This window comes from Penicillium bovifimosum (genome assembly GCF_028826915.1).
Source record: "Penicillium bovifimosum strain IBT 22155 chromosome Unknown utg000005l_segment0_segment0, whole genome shotgun sequence".
Taxonomy (NCBI): Eukaryota; Fungi; Ascomycota; class Eurotiomycetes; order Eurotiales; family Aspergillaceae; genus Penicillium; species Penicillium bovifimosum.
Window position 1 is genome coordinate 2,572,747 of NW_026622714.1, and position 20,159 is coordinate 2,592,905.

The following is a 20,159-nucleotide window of genomic DNA, read 5'->3' on the forward strand; positions in this document are numbered from 1 at the left end:
ATGAAGCAAGTAATGGTCATCAAAAGCCCCAACCAAGGCTCTATCAAGCATTAGTGCCCAACTACTGCCTGGGTGCTCTCTCCCACCCAGTCTTCAGATCACCAGTAGGCTTGAACCGCGGGAAAGGATGAGCTTCAGTATTGAAAACATGATCCTCCAAGGAGATGAAATCGCGATCCGAGAACAATAAGTAGAAATACTTCAGCGTCTCAGCCATCCAGTAGCTCTCCATGTTATCGCGCTTGTACGGAGGGACCGCATCGGCATTACCGAGAGACGTAAAGCCCTTGATGCGGAAGACAGGCTCTGTACTCGTTGATGTCGGAATGCGGGATGTGCTCTTCTTCTCAACCACTGCCGTGTGTTTGACGAACGATTTGAAAATCGTCCATCCCCATTCTCGGTAGATGTCGTCGCCAGTGATGCGGTAGAGGTAGAAGAGCGATTCGATAGTTTCGGGCCGTTGAAGGTTGTGGCGGTCGTTGCGGTGGATGTCGATGTCCTTGCGCCAGGGCGCAGAGGAGTCGCTTGTTGGTTCTATGGGTTGAGAGATGCCGCGCAGGACCTCGGGCTTGGAGGCGTGACTGGGGTTCGTAGCTGGGTCCGGATATTTATCTGCCATCATGACGGGTGGCGAGTCGAGGACGAAATGGGAGATCTCGGCTGCGAGGCCGGTTGCCGTTGCCTGGTGCATTGCCCAGCAAGTCTTCATCAGTTCTCTGGCCATGAGGATTTCCTCTTCCTGCTGTTGAGTCCAGTCCGCGGACTTTCGGGCTTGGGACAAGGGCTGGCCGCCAGTGGCGCCGAGCGCGAGTGTTCCGGGCATAAAGCAGACTAGGTGGTCCATTCTGGGTGAAAGTTCTTGGTCTAAGCCCTGGGGCCGCTCGCCGATGACCATCAGCTGGGAGTTCTTCGTGAACGAGATCAGATGCTTGCGGATGCCTTGCAATGCCTCATCCCACATCTTTTTGTAAACGGGCTCTTGTTCCGAGGTCTGCAAGTACTGCTTGATAAGATATTCTAGACAAAGTCAGCAGTCAGCTTGGAGGGACCTAAGACTGAGCTTCCAACATACCATAGTACGAGTCGGCCTTGTTCCCCAGACGAATGCTGTCTCCCTTGAATTTACCAGTATCAGGGTGAATGGCAGGCCGGACAAGGCCATCCTGCGGCTTTTGCAAGTCGACCAGCTGCATCGTTTTCTCCACCACTTTCCAATACTCCGCCTCGCCGGTCAGTTTAGCCAAGTATTTGAATTCAAGCTGCAGCGAGCCAGCCTCAGAAATGGACGTAGCGCCCTCGTCGAAATGTACCACAACCCCAGCCGACGTGTTGAGATTCACGTTCGACCACGGAACACCGCTTGGAGACTCGAAGGCACCAAGAAGCCGCTCCGCGAGATCAGCCGCTTTCTCGATGTACAAGTCTTCACCAGCAGCACCGACGTCATCATCGTTGAGCGGTGCCAAATCGGGGTACTTGGTTGACAGATAGTGTGCAGACAATAACCCACCCAACATGCGGATAGTTGTCTCAAACGTGTTCACTTCGCGGTCCTGGTCATATTGCAACGAGGTTGAAATCCATTGCCGAGCGCGGTGGACCTTGGAGGTCAGATTCATGATCATCAATGTGTCCAGCGAGTCAACGATCATCCAGCCTAGGCCACCGCTTGTGTCTTCCTGGTTGATGTTCGACACTGGGCGATACTGATCGTATCCTAAATCATGGCATCAGCACTGCCATAGTACAAAAGGCTGTTGGATCTACCTACCCCATGCGTTCTTCTCATACCCTTCCCAACTGACGATGAAGGCGTCCCGCACTTTCTCTCGTCTCGCCGTCCAGTCAGACAGGTCTCCGGAAGATTTCCCTTCTTCCAATGTCTGAGCCCACTTCCACAGTTCTACCCCCTTGTCATTTGATTGTAGCCCTGACCATGTCGGGAGATAGAAGGTATACCACAAAACAAATAACACCGTACATACACCCAGCAGATTCAGGAATGGCCTCCATCTCCTTCGAGGACCTGTGCGCCGCGGCGCAAAGAATGGTTTATCTTTGTACAAGGGTAATGTGTGGTCTTTCTCGAAATAACTGTTTACTTTGTTCGATAGGGGGATGGGTTGGTTCGATAGTCCGTAGCCGCGGAGTCCTGTGCGAGGGTTGCCATAATAGCCGTCTTGTTGCGCGGGCGCGAAAGGGCTGCGTGATGGCTTGTACGCCATTGTGCTATTCGATCACTTCTCTTGCGCTGCGCCGTGGGGGAGAATTTCTGCCGGTCTTGCGATTACTGACTGCGCCACATAGGAAGAACGAGGATGTTGGGGCGTAATCGGTGTATTAGTTATTGCGTAGTCTTCGCCAATGTTCACATTCGAAGTTCGTTTGCGGATCTGCTATTCAGACAAGTGTCAGGCCTAGTTGTCTTCAGGGCGAGGAACCCCCGTCGAAGAGGGTCCACGGGTACCTAGAACACTTACCAATACACACTTGCAGTGCGCTTTTTGGTACTTGGATCTCGGTCGCGGGATAATATCAATTGCAAGGTTGGAGAGAAGAGCAACGCGCCTACACTGAAGTTGGGAGATTGATGATCTGGTTAGTAAACAGTTTCTCTGCGGAGGTGCGGAGCGCGGAGGTTATTCCCGTCCTCAAATGTTTCAATTCGAAGGCGGAAAAAAGCCAGAGATCTCGAGCATAAACCAAACTTGCTGGAAATGCCTGGCAATAACGTGGCAAGGGCGTAGGGGTTTTACTTGAAGGAAGCTGGGGAAGTGGAGAGCCGTTAGACAATCCGCAAATCACATGCCTTTGCACGCGTAACTGTTCTATCACAGTACACCCAAGACGTCTACGACGTAGCTCATTGGAAATCGACCATATTCTTGGTGACTTTACTATTCTTTTTAGGAAAACACCTGTCCACTTTGCAGACCCAGACTGGCCCAAGAGTATAATAGATTGAAATGCATAGCATTAGCGCTTCAAGATAGAGATCTAAACTTGCACTAGAAGTGGGCCACGAGGCAAGGTAGATACAATTACAGCTTCTGATATTCAAGCTTACCCTCCAGCTTCTTCGACTCTGCCACCTTCCGTACCGCCTTGTTGAAATCGTCCTGGCTGATAGCATCACGGTAATCTCTGATCGCAAACAAACCACTATTATAGAGTTAGCCAACAGATTCATGGTATCAAGACAGAGAGTCACTTACGCTTCAGTGACCACGTTTCGAAGATCAGCACCGTTGAAACCATCACTCATCTTGACCACACTCTCAAAGTCGATATCACCCTCTTTTGAGACGCCGCTCGTGTGAATCTTCAAGATCTCCAGACGACCGACCTCGTTAGGAAGGGCAATCTCAATCTTGCGGTCCAGACGACCGGCACGCAACAGCGCAGGGTCCAATGTATCGGGTCGGTTGGTGGCCATGATGATCTTCGTCTTTCCGAGGTAATCGAAACCGTCGAGTTGGTTCAGCAATTCCATGAGCGTCCGCTGAATTTCTCTGTCTGCCGATGTGCCCTCCGAGAAACGTCGTCCACCGATGGCATCGATCTCGTCCATGAAAATAATGCAGGGCTCGTTTTCCTTGGCGTATCCGAACATCTCTCGAATCAATCGAGCCGATTCACCGATATATTTATCAACGATGGCCGAGGATACGACTAATAAGAGAAGATTGGTCAGAGATATGCAGGGAAGCGTAGACGCACAAGGTTGAACTCACCTTTCAAGAAGTTTGTATCCAACGAACTGGCCACTGCTCGTGCAAGCAGCGTCTTACCCGTACCCGGAGGACCGTAGAGCAGTACACCCTTTGGAGGCTTGATTCCAACTCTGAGGAAGAGCTCTGGGTTCTTCAGAGGCAGTTCGATGACTTCACGCAGCTCTCTGATCTGTTCGTTCAGACCACCGATACCCGCAAAGTTGACCGACCCAGGATCTTCCAGAGACATGTTGTACACCATAGGATCAACTTCGCGGGGTAGCATCCGCATGATGGTGAGTGTTGTCATATCCAAGGCCACACGTGTACCTTGCTTCATCTTGGACTTATCCACCTTCGAACGACAACCGACCACATATCGAGGGCCTGATGACGCCTTGACAATGACTACAGATGGGTCAGTTTCCTGATGCAGACCCTTGGGTCGAAAGGGTTGGGATTTGGATGCTTACATCGCTCTTCGTCAAGCTGCTTCAACACCTCGCCGATGATCTGACCAACACTTTGTAGTGCCTTGATGTTGTCCTCGGAAACGTCAAACTCTCTTTGAAGGTCCTTGATTCCCAGACGAAGATCCTTCAATTTGGCCTCCCATTCTCGTAGCTCGAGCAAGCTCCTTTTATATTGCTCAAGCGCCTGGGTGCGCTCCGGGTCGCTCATGATGAAGGACGGTGGAAGAACGATGGATCCACCAAGTGTGGACGAGCGGGATGGTAACCAAAGAGAAGACGTAGCTCCGATAAGTGATTCGGTTTTCGTGTAGGGTCGTGGATGCGAAATGGATGAATATCGTGATTGAACCGAGCACGGCGCCTTGCCTGGGGAGCTTCCAGCTTCCAGCGCGGCGTCCGTGAGATGGTCATGTGACCTGGACTTATCTTATGTCATGCACTTGGTCATCAATTGACACCTCAGGCCGAATATTTGCACAGTTTGAACCTGACTCCTGAGGCACTGTGTTGATGAACGAGCCGCAGAGTCATCTATGCTTGCATAGAAAGATGGACTGTAAGATGAGCATAATGTAGCAAGTCGAGTCCTAATTGTATTTTTTTTTTCAAAAAATGTGGACTGGGGGTGAACAATCGAGTCTAAATTAAGTATCGGATTCTCCGCCAATTTCCTTCCAGGATAGCTTAGAAGAGCTCTAGAGTCTAGTATTTCCTTCCGCTTCCCTTTAACAAGCACGCTGCACATATTGTTTTCACCCAGTAGTCAGTACTGCGTATGGCTAGTCGACCTTGAGATGGTTTCATAAAAGTGGTCAAGGGTGCTTCGGCCCTAAGTTCTTAGGGTGCACCGGATCCGAATATCTTTTCCCGAAGATCAATCCGATCCTCAATAACGGCCCGCTTGGCGCAGTGGTAGTCGCGCATCACTTGTACTTTCCTGACAAGGTCATGATGAGGTCCCTGGTTCAATCCCGGGAGTGGGCTATTTTTTTGTCTTTCCTCTGTATTCTGAGGAATGAATACACCCACCAGATTTGACCTGTCCTTGACTTGTTTGTTTTTCTACCACCCAGTATGGAGCACGGAGTAGTGAGATAGGTCCTATCGATTCATAGCTGGGCTATGACGTGGCGCCGACACGGAAGATCAAAAGCCCGGAACAGTGTCCGAGGACCTGACTGACACCTTGAAAATGAGGCGTAAACTGCTGTCTCCGTCACCCGAAGTCAGTGGAATGCTCCAGAGCTACAACATACGCAAGAGGAAGTGAACACCTCAACCTGCGAATACAACTCGATTGCATAGACTGTAACATTGGACCTGCATGATACTCCCCAAGTGATTTCTACTGTCTTAACACAGACTGTCTAGTTAATTAGGCCATGGAGGGGTATGCGAGGGGTAAGACAAACATATCTGTATCTCTAGTATGGCCCTAATGACCGTGGAATCATCGGGAGGACGGGATGCCATCATCTTGAATAATATCTTCCGAGGGACGGGAGATCTCGTAGCTATGGAGGCCGCATACGGACGGATCAACCAGCAATAGATGGAGCACAGCCGTGGAGCCCCACCGTCACATTGGAAAGAATCGGAGCAAGCATGAGCAATTCCCGGGGGTGAATGGGGAAATGGTATTTAAATAGTCGGGTATCTCCGTATATTTGCATTTTGATTTCTTTTTAAGTTGTTTACATTTGATTCAAACAAGGTGAGTAAACTCTCCTAACATCTTATCCATGGATACCCCGCCCATCACTCTACCCCTCCATGATTGAAGGTACTTAGTACTACTCCGTACCAAGTACTAAATATCCCATATCCCTACCTCCTACTAGTCTTCTGGAAAGACATAGAATTACACCCAACCAAGACTCCCGGTGATCATAAGAGTTGGTCGAATTGCCCCTCTGATTGAGCTCCAAGCAAATCATATCTTTCTTCCCTTCCCACCCAATCTCTTTCGGTCATCGGTGAACCTCCCCCCGCCGTTTAGTCACCTACTGCTTTTGCCATATATCAGCCCAGATCCTCTTTTACTCCTTTCTTACTGACTCAAACAATCAGTTCCAATTTCAAAATGCCTATCTCTAAGATCCACGCCCGTTCCGTCTACGACTCTCGCGGCAACCCCACCGTTGAGGTGGACGTTGTCACCGAGACCGGCCTTCACCGCGCCATTGTGCCCTCCGGTGCTTCCACTGGTAAGTCCTCCCAGAGCTGTTGGACAGGAATTGAAAACAGGACTAGCTTGCTGACATTGATTCCTAGGCCAACACGAGGCCGTTGAGCTCCGCGACGGTGACAAGACCAAGTGGCTCGGCAAGGGTATGTGAATGAATACCTCCAGCTTAAAAGATATATAACGAGGAACTGAACGCTAATATCTCCCGTGTTAACTAGGTGTCCTCAATGCCGTCAAGAACGTCAACGACATCATTGGCCCCGCCCTCATCAAGGAGAACATTGACGTCAAGGACCAGGCCAAGGTTGACGAGTTCCTGAACAAGCTCGATGGAACTGCCAACAAGGGCAAGCTCGGTGCCAACGCCATCCTCGGTGTCTCCCTGGCCATTGCCAAGGCTGCTGCCGCTGAGAAGGGTGTTCCCCTCTACGCTCACATCTCCGACCTTGCCGGAACCAAGAAGCCCTACGTCCTGCCCGTCCCCTTCCAGAACGTTCTGAACGGTGGCTCCCACGCCGGTGGCCGTCTTGCCTTCCAGGAGTTCATGATTGTTCCTTCGTAAGTCCTATCTTGCTTTGAGATGCGCCACAACAAGGGTACTGACGAAATAATAGCGCTGCTCCCTCCTTCTCTGAGGGTCTCCGCCAGGGTGCTGAGGTCTACCACAAGCTCAAGGCTCTCGCCAAGAAGAAGTACGGCCAGTCCGCTGGTAACGTCGGTGATGAGGGTGGTGTCGCTCCTGATATCCAGACTGCCGAGGAGGCTCTTGACCTCATCACCGAGGCCATCGAGCAGGCCGGTTACACTGGCCAGATGAAGATCGCCATGGACGTTGCCTCCAGCGAGTTCTACAAGGTCGATGCCAAGAAGTACGATCTTGACTTCAAGAACCCCGACAGCGACCCCTCCAAGTGGCTCACCTACGAGCAGCTTGCCGACCTCTACAAGTCCCTCGCTGCCAAGTACCCCATTGTTTCCATTGAGGATCCCTTCGCCGAGGACGACTGGGAGGCCTGGAGCTACTTCTACAAGACCTCCGACTTCCAGATTGTCGGTGATGATCTGACTGTCACCAACCCTCTGCGCATCAAGAAGGCCATCGAGCTCAAGTCCTGCAACGCTCTTCTGCTCAAGGTCAACCAGATTGGTACCTTGACCGAGTCTATCCAGGCTGCCAAGGACTCCTACGCCGATGGCTGGGGTGTCATGGTCTCCCACCGCTCCGGTGAGACTGAGGATGTCACCATTGCTGATATCGCCGTTGGTCTCCGCGCCGGCCAGATCAAGACCGGTGCCCCTGCCCGTTCCGAGCGTCTGGCCAAGCTCAACCAGATCCTCCGTATCGAGGAGGAGCTCGGTTCCAACGCTATCTACGCTGGCGAGAACTTCCGCACTTCTGTCAACCTGTAAATGCAGTTTGACAGCATATATCGGGCCTAATAAGGGCTTGGCAAAAATGATGGTTCGCTGATTCACGGAGCCATCGCCCATGATGATTATGAATTTAATAGGATCTTTTTGGAATGAAAAGCAATTTCATCTACTTCAAAATATGCAGCACTACATAAAGGTAGAGCGTAATTATAGATCGAAGTAGATCGAACCCATCGGGCATACAATGCCCGAGATCACGTGCCATCCCACTTTAGGGACAATGAGTGTCCCACATAAAATTTGTCTCGCCCCTCCATCCTGCGGCTGGGTCCGACTGTTGGCTTGTTCTCTTGGTCTTGCCGTGTAGTGCATTACATTCCTTCGTTCTTTCCTTATTATCAACAAATTTTATAATTTCCATAATGCCGCCTTCGAAGTGGGGTATGTTATCTTTCCAAGCCTTCTAGAGTGGTCGCCACAGTCATTCGGCGCATCCATCAGGTCTTTGCAACTGCTAAATCTTTGAACCCATACAGATGAGGAAGAGGAGAGCGCCTCGCCTCCCCCTGTTGTCGTACCCCGCCGCCGTTTCGACGACGAAGAGGAAGAGGATGTAAGACGACTCGCCGTCAATCCCTCCGATGAGTCCAGTAGACTAACTTATCTTGAACGATTAGGTCCTCGACTCATGGGATGCCGCCGAAGACTCCGAGGTAGAGCGCGAGAAGGCCAAGAAGGCCGCCGAAGCTGAGGCCAAGGCCAAGGCACTCGCCGCCGCCAACAAGAAGAGCAAGGCCCAGCGGATAGAGGAGCTCCGGGAACAGCGCCGACGACTCGAGGGATCCGATGCATCCGACAGCGAGGACGAGGCTGAGCGTCGCGCTCGCCTGCGCCGGACCGAGCAGGAGGCCGATCTCGCCCACGCCGCGGATCTGCTCGGCGAAGTCGACCTCAAGCGCAACAAGGGTGCCCCCAAGGCTGTCGTTGTCACCGATGCACGCGATCCCACTAACGCCATCGATCTGTCCGCCATGCCGCTGTTCAAGCCTGTCACCAAGGACCAGTTCAACCGTCTCACCGAGATCCTTCTGCCGCTCCTCACTCCACACTCCAAGAAACCCCACTACACGCTTTGGGCACAGGACTTCACTCGCAAGCTTGTGAAGGAGTTGCCTAGCGTTGAGATCAAGAAGATCGCTAGTGCCCTCACTACCGCTTCTAACGAGAAGATGCGCGAGGAGCGCGCTGCCGACAAGGGCAACAAGAAGACTAAGGCGGCCAAGACTAAGATCTCGCTGAATGCCAGCCGTGATGTTCACCAGGATAGCACCAACTACGATGGCGACGACGGTCTTGGTGATGATGACTTTATGTAAATATGATCACGGGCCTCACGACTGGTCTCCGAATTGTTTCCCCATTGCCTTACCTTGGAATTTATCCTTGAAAATACGCATTCCGAAGGAAAAGCTACAACTTCTTCCCCACCCCCCCCCCATGTATCTGCAGATGCTTTTGCTGGGTCCATCTATCTTATCCCCCTTCCTTATTTCGCCATAAATCTCACCATGTACATCCTCTTATCCGCTTCCATCCCTGAAATCCTGAGCACAAGTAACTCATAGACCCAATCCATTCCGATCATTATATGACTTCACATCCAGATGATCCACCATAACCAACCTCCCTAGCTCATCAAAATCATTACATATTAACATTACTCAACAGTCAACACACGCTTTACTCTTAACCACCGACCTAACACCCCGACTCTTATTCAAAATCCCAAGGTGTCTAGCCTCCTGCTCAATATCCCTCACACTCCTCCCAAGCCCCAGATACCCCTCATCATCCAACGCAAACAAAGCCTCCTGAACCCAAACGCGGCAACAAAGCCTCTCCCAAAACCGAACCGAATACAGCGCCAACGGAACAAGCGCCAGCCGCCTCGCCAGCGCAGCGTGCAGGACAGGCTCGACAACGCCAATCTGCAGCGCCAGCACCACCCGCGTGCTGCTCGCTATATCATTCACAGCTTCGCTTTTGCATTCCCAGGTACTCGGGTTCGCTTCGTTGGTTATTGGAAAGTTCGTCCTGTGTTGACTGTTGCGGCGAGGTAGAGCTGCCAGTCGAAGTGGCAGCTGCCGCCTAGATCGAGGAGGAGGATGTAGAGGGCGTGGGGTTCGAGTGCGAGGGGTTGGGGAATTGACATTGCTAATGGATGTTGGATCTGGTTGTGTTGGATTAGATCACGCTTTATATCGTTGTGGATTTCGCGGGTGCAAGAGTGAAGAGTGATATCCTGCTCGATGGGTATCTTTGTGAATTGTGGCCGTGAACTCCCATTTATATCAGTCCTTGGGGCTTGTTCGTTTCTGTGAGCGTGGAACTGATCGGGGTATAGTATGGGGTGCGTTTTTTTGCCCTCACATATCCCCATTTTTTCGATATATCCCGATAGCATGGACTTAATATAGGGGAGGGTGCCATATCGAAGCTTCCTAGACAAGATTCGAATATGTACTTATGTGTGATCCTTGCAGCTGTCAGATGTCTGGTTGCGTGAGAAGCGTAGATCGAGCTTGATATTGCCCTGCTGCCCTGCACGTTTTTTCTGCAATGAACCAGGGTTCCCTGGCTTGGTCATGTGGCAGTGTTTACCTGCCTGTCTGTAGACTTCCAGTGTAAGCATCTATCCCAATTCTCTTGTATTGAATATGTCGAAAGTAGACCTGTCACTTTCACTCCAAGAGAGACAGACCACTAACCCGATGAAGAGCTGAAGAGCCGTCCGGTTATAGCTGAAATAACCTCTCATTGCATATCTGAAAGAACATCCAATCAGCAGCCAGGTCCGATTGAAACCCGATCTTCTCTGTCAAAAAGATCGCCAACAGCAGCCTGCATCTATCCCAGCGATTGCCAAGAACCAAGGCAAGCAAACAAGACCCTTAAGGGCCCTGTGCCCATGTATGAGACTCCGAGATCAAACCATACCAGATTGTCAGCCCGGCTGAGTCGAATGATACCGGATCTCCAATTGCTCGAGGCAGCGAATGGTAACCGCTGGCTACCCTCAACCAGCTTCGCCTACGAAGACAAGACATGCATCAGGGCTGCTGCTTCCCGGTCTATACTTACGAATCTCTGACAAACAAGCCCAGTATCCATCCTGACCTATCTTTATAGTTCGACAGCCTACATCTTGCTGAACGGGTCGGAATCGATGGGTTGGATCCCAGTGCAGAGTCCAATACATGACAAGCACCATGGGATCCGGACAGTCGTATATCATATTGAACAATAGGAAGACATGGACTATAGACGGAGTGATCTAGGTCAATATCAAGCTCTTGACAAGATGTGTTTAGTCAGTAGTCACATCCATCCCTATATAGTTGTCTCCTCAAATCCCCGTATACTGCCAAATAAACCAAGAAACGACAGAAACAAAACCCACCCTAGACCCGTCCGCTCCAAGAACATAGCGCAACCTTAACCGCGATAGCCTTCGACACACGCAATAAACCGGAAACCACCCGCGAACCCCAGTCACCACAGGTCCACAGGGAAATCTCAGGGATCAATCATCACCAGTCCAAAACCAATAGCAAGTTCAACCACAGCAACACACCACTTCAACACTACAAGCCACCATACGCCAACACTGCCGTTGTCATCCTCGTGGCGCCTCCCCGGTCTTTTCTATCATGCCCCCATATTGCAGCGTGCATTGCATGGCCATTGCGTTGCCCAGCTGCCATATCCGTACCTGTGCCCGGGCCTCCTCCGTGGCGCTGGTATGTGCGGATTCAATTGGTTGGTTTCTTTTTGCTTAGCGGGGTGTTGTGTTCAGGTGTTTCTGTCTTGGCCCTTGGGAGGGTCGATGGGGGTTTTGGTTAGGCTGATAGAGAGTTGAGTAAGGCAGATAGCTGGTGGAGGAACCGGCAGAGCCTCGATTTTCCTGGGCCCAAGGGGAGAGTGGTTCACGATGCTTTTGGTTTGGCTTCGGCTCTGGGGAAGATAGTATGTATTGTGTGTGACTATGGGGTATCGCGTAGCGTACACTTAGATATTTGAAATTGTCCGTTGTGTTGATGGCTTGCTGGGAGTATATAGAGAGTTTGCTATCGTTCGACTGCAACGTAACTCGGATTTGAGACTATGGTATGTAGGCAATCCTTGGACGGGATGGGTTGAGAACAGTATGCGTTGGTCGACTTCCGAGAGTTCCCTATAGAAATTACATGCTCAAATACTTAGAAGTGCTATTCGGCTATGTATCAGGACGTTGCAGACTACAGGCAATCCCCGCCAGGACTACTTTACTCTGAAATGGGATACTTCAGCAACAGATACGTTTAAGGGGAATCATTGGCTACGAAAGCAACCCATCCAGGGTGCATATCAGGCAAAGAATTTCCGAATGGAATGGAAAATAAACACATTGAAACGTGCTGGAGTGGGAATAGAGGCAATAAAAGAGAGAGCAAATACCACTCAGCCCCTTTTCCGCTCAGTCAACCGAATATCAAACTCCGCCGGCCGACCCACACGGTACAGAAGACGCGCAAGATATCTGCCGGTCCAACCCAGTGCTGCGGTGAAAAGAAAGAAGCGATTTGCATGACCACGTCCAGGAATAAATGCGAACGCCCACCCTACCAAACGGCATACGGCTCGTCGCGACCCGTAATGTTGCTCCTTTAGGATTCGGTCTCGGCGGGCTTGGCCTCCTCGGGCTTCTCCTCGGGAGCAGCGGCCTCAGCGGAGACAGCGGCAGGGGCAGTGGTCTCATCCTCAGCCTTCTCCTCCTTGGGAGCACCCTCCTCGTTGCCCTCAGACGAGGTCCAGAGAGTCAGGTTGTCACGCAGCAACTGCATGATCAAGGTGCTGTCGCGGTAGCTTTCCTCGGAGAGCGAGTCGAGCTCTGCAATAGCATCATCGAAGGCCTGCTTGGCAAGGTGGCAGGCACGATCAGGCGAGTTGAGGATCTCGTAGTAGAAGACGGAGAAGTTCAGGGCGAGACCCAGGCGGATGGGGTGAGTGGGAGTGAGCTCGGACTGGGCAACATCGGTGGCGTTCTGTGACAGGATCAGCAACTGTTGACCGAAGTGTGGAGAGAATGCGCAAAGTGAATGGCATATTAGAAAGGGGCATTACCTTGTAGGCCTCGTGAGCGGCGGTGGCGGCACTCTTGCGCTTAGGGCCGGAAGCGAACTCAGCGAGGTAGCGGTGGTAGTCACCCTTCCTATTTGCAAGATTAGCACAGGCTACAAGCCGAAGTGCTCATGGTTTGAGCCGAGCGCAACCCACATCTTGTAGTAGAAGACCTTGGACTCTCCAGTCTCGGCCTTGGGGATGAGAGCCTGGTCGAGAACATCAAGCACATCCTGGCAGACCTGCTCCAACTCGGTTTCAATCTTCTGGCGGTAATCGCGGATGATGCCGACGTGCTCCTCGGAGCCCTTGTTTTCCTCCTTCTGCTCGATGGAGGAAATGATGCGCCAGGAGGCACGGCGGGTGCCGACCACGTTCTTGTAGGCAACAGAGAGCAGGTTACGCTCATCGACAGTAAGCTCACCGCCAATCTATGATGTTTGTTAATCGCGAATACTTCCAAAGAAATTCGTAGAAGATGGGGAATTATGGTGTCATACGTTGGCGACTTCCTGTTCATTGATTAGCACGGATACTCCAACAGTAAACAACACGAGGGACTGCGACGAACCTTCATGTAAGTGACCATTTCTGTGACGCGAAGAATGAGAGGTCAGTATACACGTCCAACCGAGCGGCGCAAGTTGACTTACCATCGTAGCGCTCAGCCTGCTCGCAGAGCCGTGCGAGGAACGTCTTGCTGGTGAGGGGTCAGTTATGTCAGGCGATGTTTACGTGAACTGGGGCGATGATATCCATACTTCTCACGCTGCATGGTGACAAAGACGTGTTAGCCAAGTTCTTTCCAACAAAATTTCCAGATGGAGGGTGAGCTTAGATGAGGATGGGAATGTGGGATCCATGCGATGGCGGTGACAACGCAGCGGCTGATAGAGGGGTGGGACGGCAACATACCTCAGAACCCATGGTGAAAATTGAATCGAGATGGGCGGTTAGAACTAGAAATTTAAAAGAGTAGATAGGAAGCACGAGATGCAGAAGAAGAAGATGGGTAGAGACGACCAAGTGGGGGGGGGGAAGAGAGATGGAGTGAAGTGAGTTGGGGAGATTTGGATCACAACAACAATACGCTGTTGTCTTGTACCAGGTACTTAGCGCTTCTTGTTGTGGGCCTACTTTGTGTATGTACTCTGGTACTTAGACCGCGGCCCAGTATTGAGATTACCGTCGATCCCCCCTGATACGTAATTAATTTAGCAGGGCGGGGTATAGTTGACCGTATTCATTACGTCTTCTCCTTCCTTTGCACGTGGATTTTGCCAATCTGACACAATATTGACGGTTGTTTATGCGCCTACAATATATACTCCTCTTCACCTCTAGGTACACAGATATCTTACATATCGACCTAGCTTGTCAATTCATTCGAGCGACTCCGACCTATCATCCAGTATCCGCTAGGGTCACGTTGATTCAATCTTGGATATGGTACTGCTAGTGTAGCTGTTATTCCTGATTGTCTCCCCGAGACCCCGTCCCATGTGTGGATTTGACATAGAAGATCTAGCCTGATGTACATGTAAGAGTTTGAAGATGATTGATATACGAATATCCATTATCCTTGGGAAATCCCAAACAACCGTACCTACCCATTCAAGAGGTAGCCAATCAGCCGATACGGAGGTGTCACAAGTATCACGACATTCTCTTCCAGTCGCCGGGAGCACCATTCTGGTTGATAAGAAGTAAAACATGCTGTTTGAAATCAAAATCACTGCAAGTAGGTTTGAGGCTTAATTATGCGTCGGCAGTTGAATATGTGTCCTGCTGGTAAGCCCACAAGCATGCCGGTCTATGTGGCCAGGGTCCATTGCTACAGCTGACAGTATTGCGGCTGCTCCTTGAAAGGATGCTCCGATGAGACCTAAAATGGAATCTAGCCTGGAGTGTGGTCAAGCTTCGTCACGAAATCCTCCCGTCATGAACACCCGCATAGGTTCTAGCATATGTGTGCGGTGACACCAGGGATATATATACCCACCTAGGTCCTCCATTCTAGGTAGGTACCCGGGCTTCCAACTTTTGATCGGCCTAGGTATGAAGACATCGATACAAAAGCAAACCGAGCGATCTAGGTACCAAGGTACACGTCTCCCGCCTGAAGAACCTATGCCCGGCGGGCTCCAGTGTGTACATATCTTGGTACGTGGTCCGGGCTTACCTATCAGTGACCAGGAGTCCAGGACTTGGTAGCAGCACTTCTCATTTTAGGTTTTATTAGCAGATGCATGATCAGATCCTACTGGTATATTCCGAGTTCTCTTCAATATGACCGCGACGAAGAAATGGCTCGATGACCACAGGACTGAGGGGGCGAATATGGACTACCACCTGCATGTGCCTCAAGATACTCGTGATCTGTTGAGCTGGACAACTCTTGATCCATCTATGATGCGTCAAGGACTTTGTTGCATCAGCCCTATGCAAGGGTATATTAGCGTGGGGTTGGAAATCGTCTACTATCTGACGCATCTAACAGGGACAGTGCTTTAGCCCCGGAGATCTATACCCCAGAAGCAAGGCAATCGCCAACTACCACTAGCTACAGTTTGTAGATGAGGCTAGACCAAACACTTTCACACGATAGGAACCCAGCAAAAATCAGACAGTACCTGGTTGTATACATTTGGAGCCATGGACATGCCCCAAAGCCATCGGAAAATATACGGGGCAAGCCACGTAGAACAACTTGGAAGGTTCAGGATTCATTCCGGCGGTGTCTGGGGCCCGAGTTGCCAAGAGAGGAGATTACCCACAGGTACCATCCGATAGGCAAAAATGATGTAGCCTAGGGACGCCCCATATCTTGAATGAGTTTAATAGCTGTGACGTTGGAGGAGACCAAGTAAAGAGATTGATTTGGAGTTCTGAAACGAGAGGTATCTAGTAGAGATTCAATGGGCACAAATGTATTCCTAGCAAAACAAGGTGAATTCACCAGGGGAAAAGAAGTGGAGGAGACTTGAGCCTCGTTGGTAAGCTCAGCCCTGTCCGGATTACTCAGCCCGTTATCAATGAGAACACGTTGTCTGGACTCTCCCCACTGGCTATGTAGGAGGTTCCCCATTCGGTATCTTCAATTTCTTGGAAGTTCTTCTGGTCTCTTCTTATATCGCCTTTTCCCCTCTGCAGCTTCATTCTCTTTCCGACGCCTTACACCAGGCATGTATCTAATTTAAGAAGCACCTCATTTCCTATTTCCCTTGTTTACCCCAACTTTTTCTTATCATATTTACGGCTTTTAAAACTGATCGTGCTCATTGCCGTTGAGCCTGCCTGCGATCATGGAGAACGCCTTTCTCCGTACTCCAGCTGAGCTGCTGGAGCACTTCAAGGTGTCTGAACAGACCGGTCTGTCCGAGAACGCGGTGCTGAAATCCAGACAGCAGCATGGACCAAACGGTTAGTCGATCTGCCGAATGACGCGATTGATAGCACTGACACCTGCCCTCTGATAGCTCTTGCTGAAGAACCCCCTACCCCCATGTGGGAGCTTATTCTGGAACAATTCAAGGACCAATTGGTTCTCATCCTTCTTGGTTCGGCCGCCGTGTCTTTTGTGCTCGCCCTCTTTGAAGAGAGTGACGACTGGACTGCATTCGTGGACCCCGCTGTCGTATGTGTTTAGCCTTTTTGAGCATCGTCTGCATTTCTAGGTGTTCGGTTTTACTAACTGACGCGTGTCCTATCTAACAGATCCTCACAATCCTCATCCTCAATGCCGTCGTTGGAGTGACCCAAGAAAGTAGCGCGGAAAAGGCAATTGCAGCTCTCCAGGAATACTCAGCCAACGAGGCCAAGGTTTTACGTGATGGTATGACGCGCAAGGTTAAGGCTGAAGAGCTGGTCCCCGGAGATGTGATCCATATTGCTGTCGGCGACCGTGTTCCGGCTGACTGCCGACTACTCGCCATTCACAGCAACAGCTTCCGTGTCGACCAGGCTATCCTGACCGGCGAGAGTGAAAGTGTTTCAAAGGACATCCATGCGATCAAAGATGAACAGGCGGTCAAGCAGGACCAGGTCAACATGCTTTTCTCTGGAACTACGGTTGTCAACGGTCACGCTACGGCTCTCGTCGTGTTGACCGGTGGCTCGACTGCCATTGGAGATATCCATGAGAGCATTGCTTCTCAGATTTCCGAGCCCACACCCCTGAAGAAGAAGCTGAACGACTTCGGTGACATGCTTGCCAAGGTTATCACTGTCATCTGTGTCCTGGTTTGGGTTATCAACTACGAAAACTTCAACGATCCCGCTTTCGGTGGCTGGACGAAGGGTGCTATCTACTATTTGAAGATTGCTGTCTCGCTTGGTGTGGCCGCTATTCCCGAGGGTCTTGCAGTGGTCATCACTACTTGCCTGGCTCTTGGTACTCGCAAGATGGCCCAGAAGAACGCCGTTGTCCGCTCTCTCCCCTCCGTCGAAACTCTGGGCAGCTGCAGCGTCATTTGCTCCGACAAGACCGGTACTTTGACTACCAATCAGATGAGTGTCGAGAAGATTGTTTACCTGAATGACGCTGGAAATGGCTTGGAGGAAATTGATGTCGAAGGCACTACCTTCACCCCTGAGGGAAAGCTCACTCGCGGTGGTAAGGTCGTTGAAAACCTGGCTGTCTCTTCGTCCACCATCAGACAACTGGCCGAAGTCACTGCGCGTTGTAATGCTGCGACCATCGCCCACGATCCCAAGAGCGGAGTCTTCTCCAGCATCGGCGAACCCACCGAAGGCGCCCTGCGTGTTCTGGTTGAAAAGATTGGATCCTCCGATGCCACGTTCAACCAGAAGCTCTACAGCCTTCCTGCATCCGAAAGGCTGCATGCCGCCAGTGCTCACTACGAGTCCCGTCTTCCTCTCAAGGCTACCTATGAGTTCTCCCGCGATCGTAAGAGCATGTCTGTCCTCGTCGGCGAGGGCCAGGACCAGAAGCTGCTGGTCAAGGGAGCGCCTGAAAGCATCCTGGATCGCTGCTCGTACGTCATTCAGGGCGCCAATGGATCGCGCGTTCCTGTGACCAAGAACCACCTGAAGCTTCTCTCCGAGGAGGTTGTCGAGTATGGTAACCGCGGTCTACGTGTAATGGCTATCGCAAGCGTTGACAATGTCTCTGGTAACCCTCTTCTCAAGACCGCTACCACCAGCGAGGACTATGCGAAGTTGGAACAGAACATGACTCTTATTGGTCTCGTTGGAATGTTGGACCCCCCTCGTCCTGAGGTCGCCGATTCTATCAAGAAGTGCCACGCCGCCGGAATTCGTGTGATTGTCATCACTGGTGATAACCGCAACACCGCTGAGTCCATCTGTCGCTCAATTGGTGTGTTCGGCGTTGACGAGGATCTCACTGGCAAGAGCTTCACCGGTCGTGAATTTGACTCCCTCAGCGAATCTGAACAGCTGAAGGCTGTCCAGACAGCTTCTCTCTTCTCCCGCACCGAGCCCAGCCACAAGTCTAAGCTCGTTGATCTCCTTCAGTCTCTGAACCACGTTGTTGCCATGACTGGTGACGGTGTCAACGACGCTCCGGCTCTCAAGAAATCTGACATTGGTGTAGCCATGGGTACCGGAACCGACGTTGCCAAGATGGCTGCGGATATGGTTTTGGCCGATGACAACTTCGCTACCATCACCACCGCCGTCGAAGAAGGCCGCTCCATCTACAGCAACACTCAGCAGTTCATCCGTTACCTGATTTCTTCCAACATCGGCGAGGTCGTCTCTATCTTCCTGACTGCCGCTCTTGGCATGCCCGAGGCTCTTGTTCCTGTTCAGCTTTTGTGGGTTAACCTCGTTACCGATGGTCTGCCCGCCACTGCTCTGTCCTTCAACCCACCGGACCACGATGTCATGAACCGCCCTCCCCGCCGTCGCGATGAGGCACTTGTCGGTGGCTGGTTGTTCTTCCGCTACATGGTGATCGGCATTTACGTTGGTGCTGCCACCGTCTTTGGCTATGTCTGGTGGTTTGTCTACAACCCCGAGGGTCCTGGCATCTCTTTCTGGCAATTGGTAAGTTTCAGCTTTCCCAGTCGTCTACGACGAGTCACTAACATGGCCCTAGTCTCACTACCACAAGTGTGGTGCTCAATTCCCCGAGATTGGTTGCGAGATGTTCAGCAACGACATGGGCAAGGCCGCCTCCACTGTGTCCCTTTCCATCCTCGTGGTGATTGAGATGTTGAACGCTATGAACGCACTCTCCTCCAGCGAATCCCTCTTCACTTTCTTCCTGAACAACAACCCTATGCTTGTCTACGCCATCACTCTGTCTATGCTTCTTCACTTCGCCATCCTCTACATTCCCTTCCTCCAGAGTCTGTTCTCGATCTTGCCTTTGAACTGGAACGAGTGGCAGGCAGTGTTGGTTATTAGTGCACCTGTGATGTAAGTGACTGTTTTCCCATTCAGCCTTGAAAGAACGACTGCTAACACCTGTTCTAGCTTGATTGATGAAATCCTCAAGTTCGCTGAGCGTCAGCTCTACAACACCAAAGCCGTCAACCCCGTCCACCAGAACGGCATTGCCGGCAAGCCCAAGATGGCTTAGAGAAAACGGTGTATTGGCAAGAGCCTTTCACCACGTCACATCAGGGACTACTGTCTAGGCAGATGCTAGAGCATACAGATAGAGCTGTGTTGTACCAGATTGCTTGAATAATGGCCACGCACTGAATTTGAGAGTGCTGGGACTTATTATGACTTGCTATTATGCCTATAGATCAAAGACCCGAATGAAAGATTTGACATTCGACTGTTCTCCAAACCCAGCAGGACGGCTTCTAATTTGTAGAAACAAGCTTTCCCCGGCTTGAACCTACCACACAGCCCCGTGCCGGGGCCGTGCGCCTCACCCGGTCTCAGCCCCTGATTTCCATGTCTCCCCTGGAGGGCAGTAATTCCTTTCCAATGAGTTGGAATGTTGCGTGACATGGTTCAGCTCTGATTGGCGGGACAACTAACATACTTCTAGAATTGTTGTGACTTTCTGTGGCTTAAGGGTACTGTACCCTGGAATAACTAGATGATGTTTACTGCCAGCCACTAACTAGTCAAAGCCAGACCAGCCACATAATCTAGGATCATTACTTCCCAATAAGGACAGTCCTCGGGTAAAATGCAGGGTAACATTCCAGCAACGGGCAACATTACCCCGAAAGACCACCGGAATGGCTTCCCGCATCAACCAAGAGAATAAGCGTCAAAACAACCTACCATGACGCCACT

General features: G+C 51.2%; 7 protein-coding genes across 7 annotated transcripts; 4 read left to right on the forward strand and 3 right to left on the reverse strand.

Moving 5' to 3' along the window:
• Positions 1-61: 61 nt before the first annotated feature.
• N7515_006155 (glycoside hydrolase family 47 protein) lies at positions 62-2,228 on the reverse strand (the record flags this gene model as incomplete). Its single annotated transcript, XM_056666899.1, has 3 exons — positions 62-1,020; positions 1,076-1,720; positions 1,775-2,228. 3 exons carry the CDS (start codon positions 2,226-2,228, stop codon positions 62-64), a joined length of 2,058 nt encoding a protein of 685 aa, XP_056520495.1.
• Positions 2,229-3,044: 816 nt separating this feature from the next.
• On the reverse strand, positions 3,045-4,397 carry rpt4 (proteasome regulatory particle base subunit RPT4; the record flags this gene model as incomplete). The annotated part of the gene is made up of 4 exons (XM_056666900.1): positions 3,045-3,165; positions 3,219-3,675; positions 3,738-4,124; positions 4,190-4,397. 4 exons carry the CDS (start codon positions 4,395-4,397, stop codon positions 3,045-3,047), a joined length of 1,173 nt encoding a protein of 390 aa, XP_056520496.1.
• A 1,875-nt stretch (positions 4,398-6,272) lies between these two features.
• On the forward strand, positions 6,273-7,787 carry aspf22 (enolase acuN; the record flags this gene model as incomplete). The annotated part of the gene is made up of 4 exons (XM_056666901.1): positions 6,273-6,396; positions 6,464-6,520; positions 6,596-6,935; positions 6,992-7,787. 4 exons carry the CDS (start codon positions 6,273-6,275, stop codon positions 7,785-7,787), a joined length of 1,317 nt encoding a protein of 438 aa, XP_056520497.1.
• A 386-nt stretch (positions 7,788-8,173) lies between these two features.
• N7515_006158 (eukaryotic translation initiation factor 3 subunit J) lies at positions 8,174-9,127 on the forward strand (the record flags this gene model as incomplete). The annotated part of the gene is made up of 3 exons (XM_056666902.1): positions 8,174-8,192; positions 8,288-8,364; positions 8,429-9,127. The coding sequence occupies 3 exons, from the start codon at positions 8,174-8,176 to the stop codon at positions 9,125-9,127; spliced, it is 795 nt and encodes a 264-aa protein (XP_056520498.1).
• Positions 9,128-9,319: 192 nt separating this feature from the next.
• N7515_006159 (uncharacterized protein) lies at positions 9,320-9,871 on the forward strand (the record flags this gene model as incomplete). The annotated part of the gene is made up of 2 exons (XM_056666903.1): positions 9,320-9,365; positions 9,480-9,871. The coding sequence occupies 2 exons, from the start codon at positions 9,320-9,322 to the stop codon at positions 9,869-9,871; spliced, it is 438 nt and encodes a 145-aa protein (XP_056520499.1).
• Positions 9,872-12,457: 2,586 nt separating this feature from the next.
• N7515_006160 (14-3-3 adaptor artA-like protein) lies at positions 12,458-13,686 on the reverse strand (the record flags this gene model as incomplete). Its single annotated transcript, XM_056666904.1, has 7 exons — positions 12,458-12,835; positions 12,915-13,002; positions 13,068-13,342; positions 13,412-13,423; positions 13,483-13,502; positions 13,565-13,611; positions 13,673-13,686. 7 exons carry the CDS (start codon positions 13,684-13,686, stop codon positions 12,458-12,460), a joined length of 834 nt encoding a protein of 277 aa, XP_056520500.1.
• Positions 13,687-16,216: 2,530 nt separating this feature from the next.
• On the forward strand, positions 16,217-19,482 carry N7515_006161 (calcium-transporting ATPase; the record flags this gene model as incomplete). Its single annotated transcript, XM_056666905.1, has 5 exons — positions 16,217-16,334; positions 16,391-16,548; positions 16,629-18,944; positions 18,997-19,319; positions 19,377-19,482. The coding sequence occupies 5 exons, from the start codon at positions 16,217-16,219 to the stop codon at positions 19,480-19,482; spliced, it is 3,021 nt and encodes a 1,006-aa protein (XP_056520501.1).
• Between the last annotated feature and the right edge of the window lie 677 nt (positions 19,483-20,159).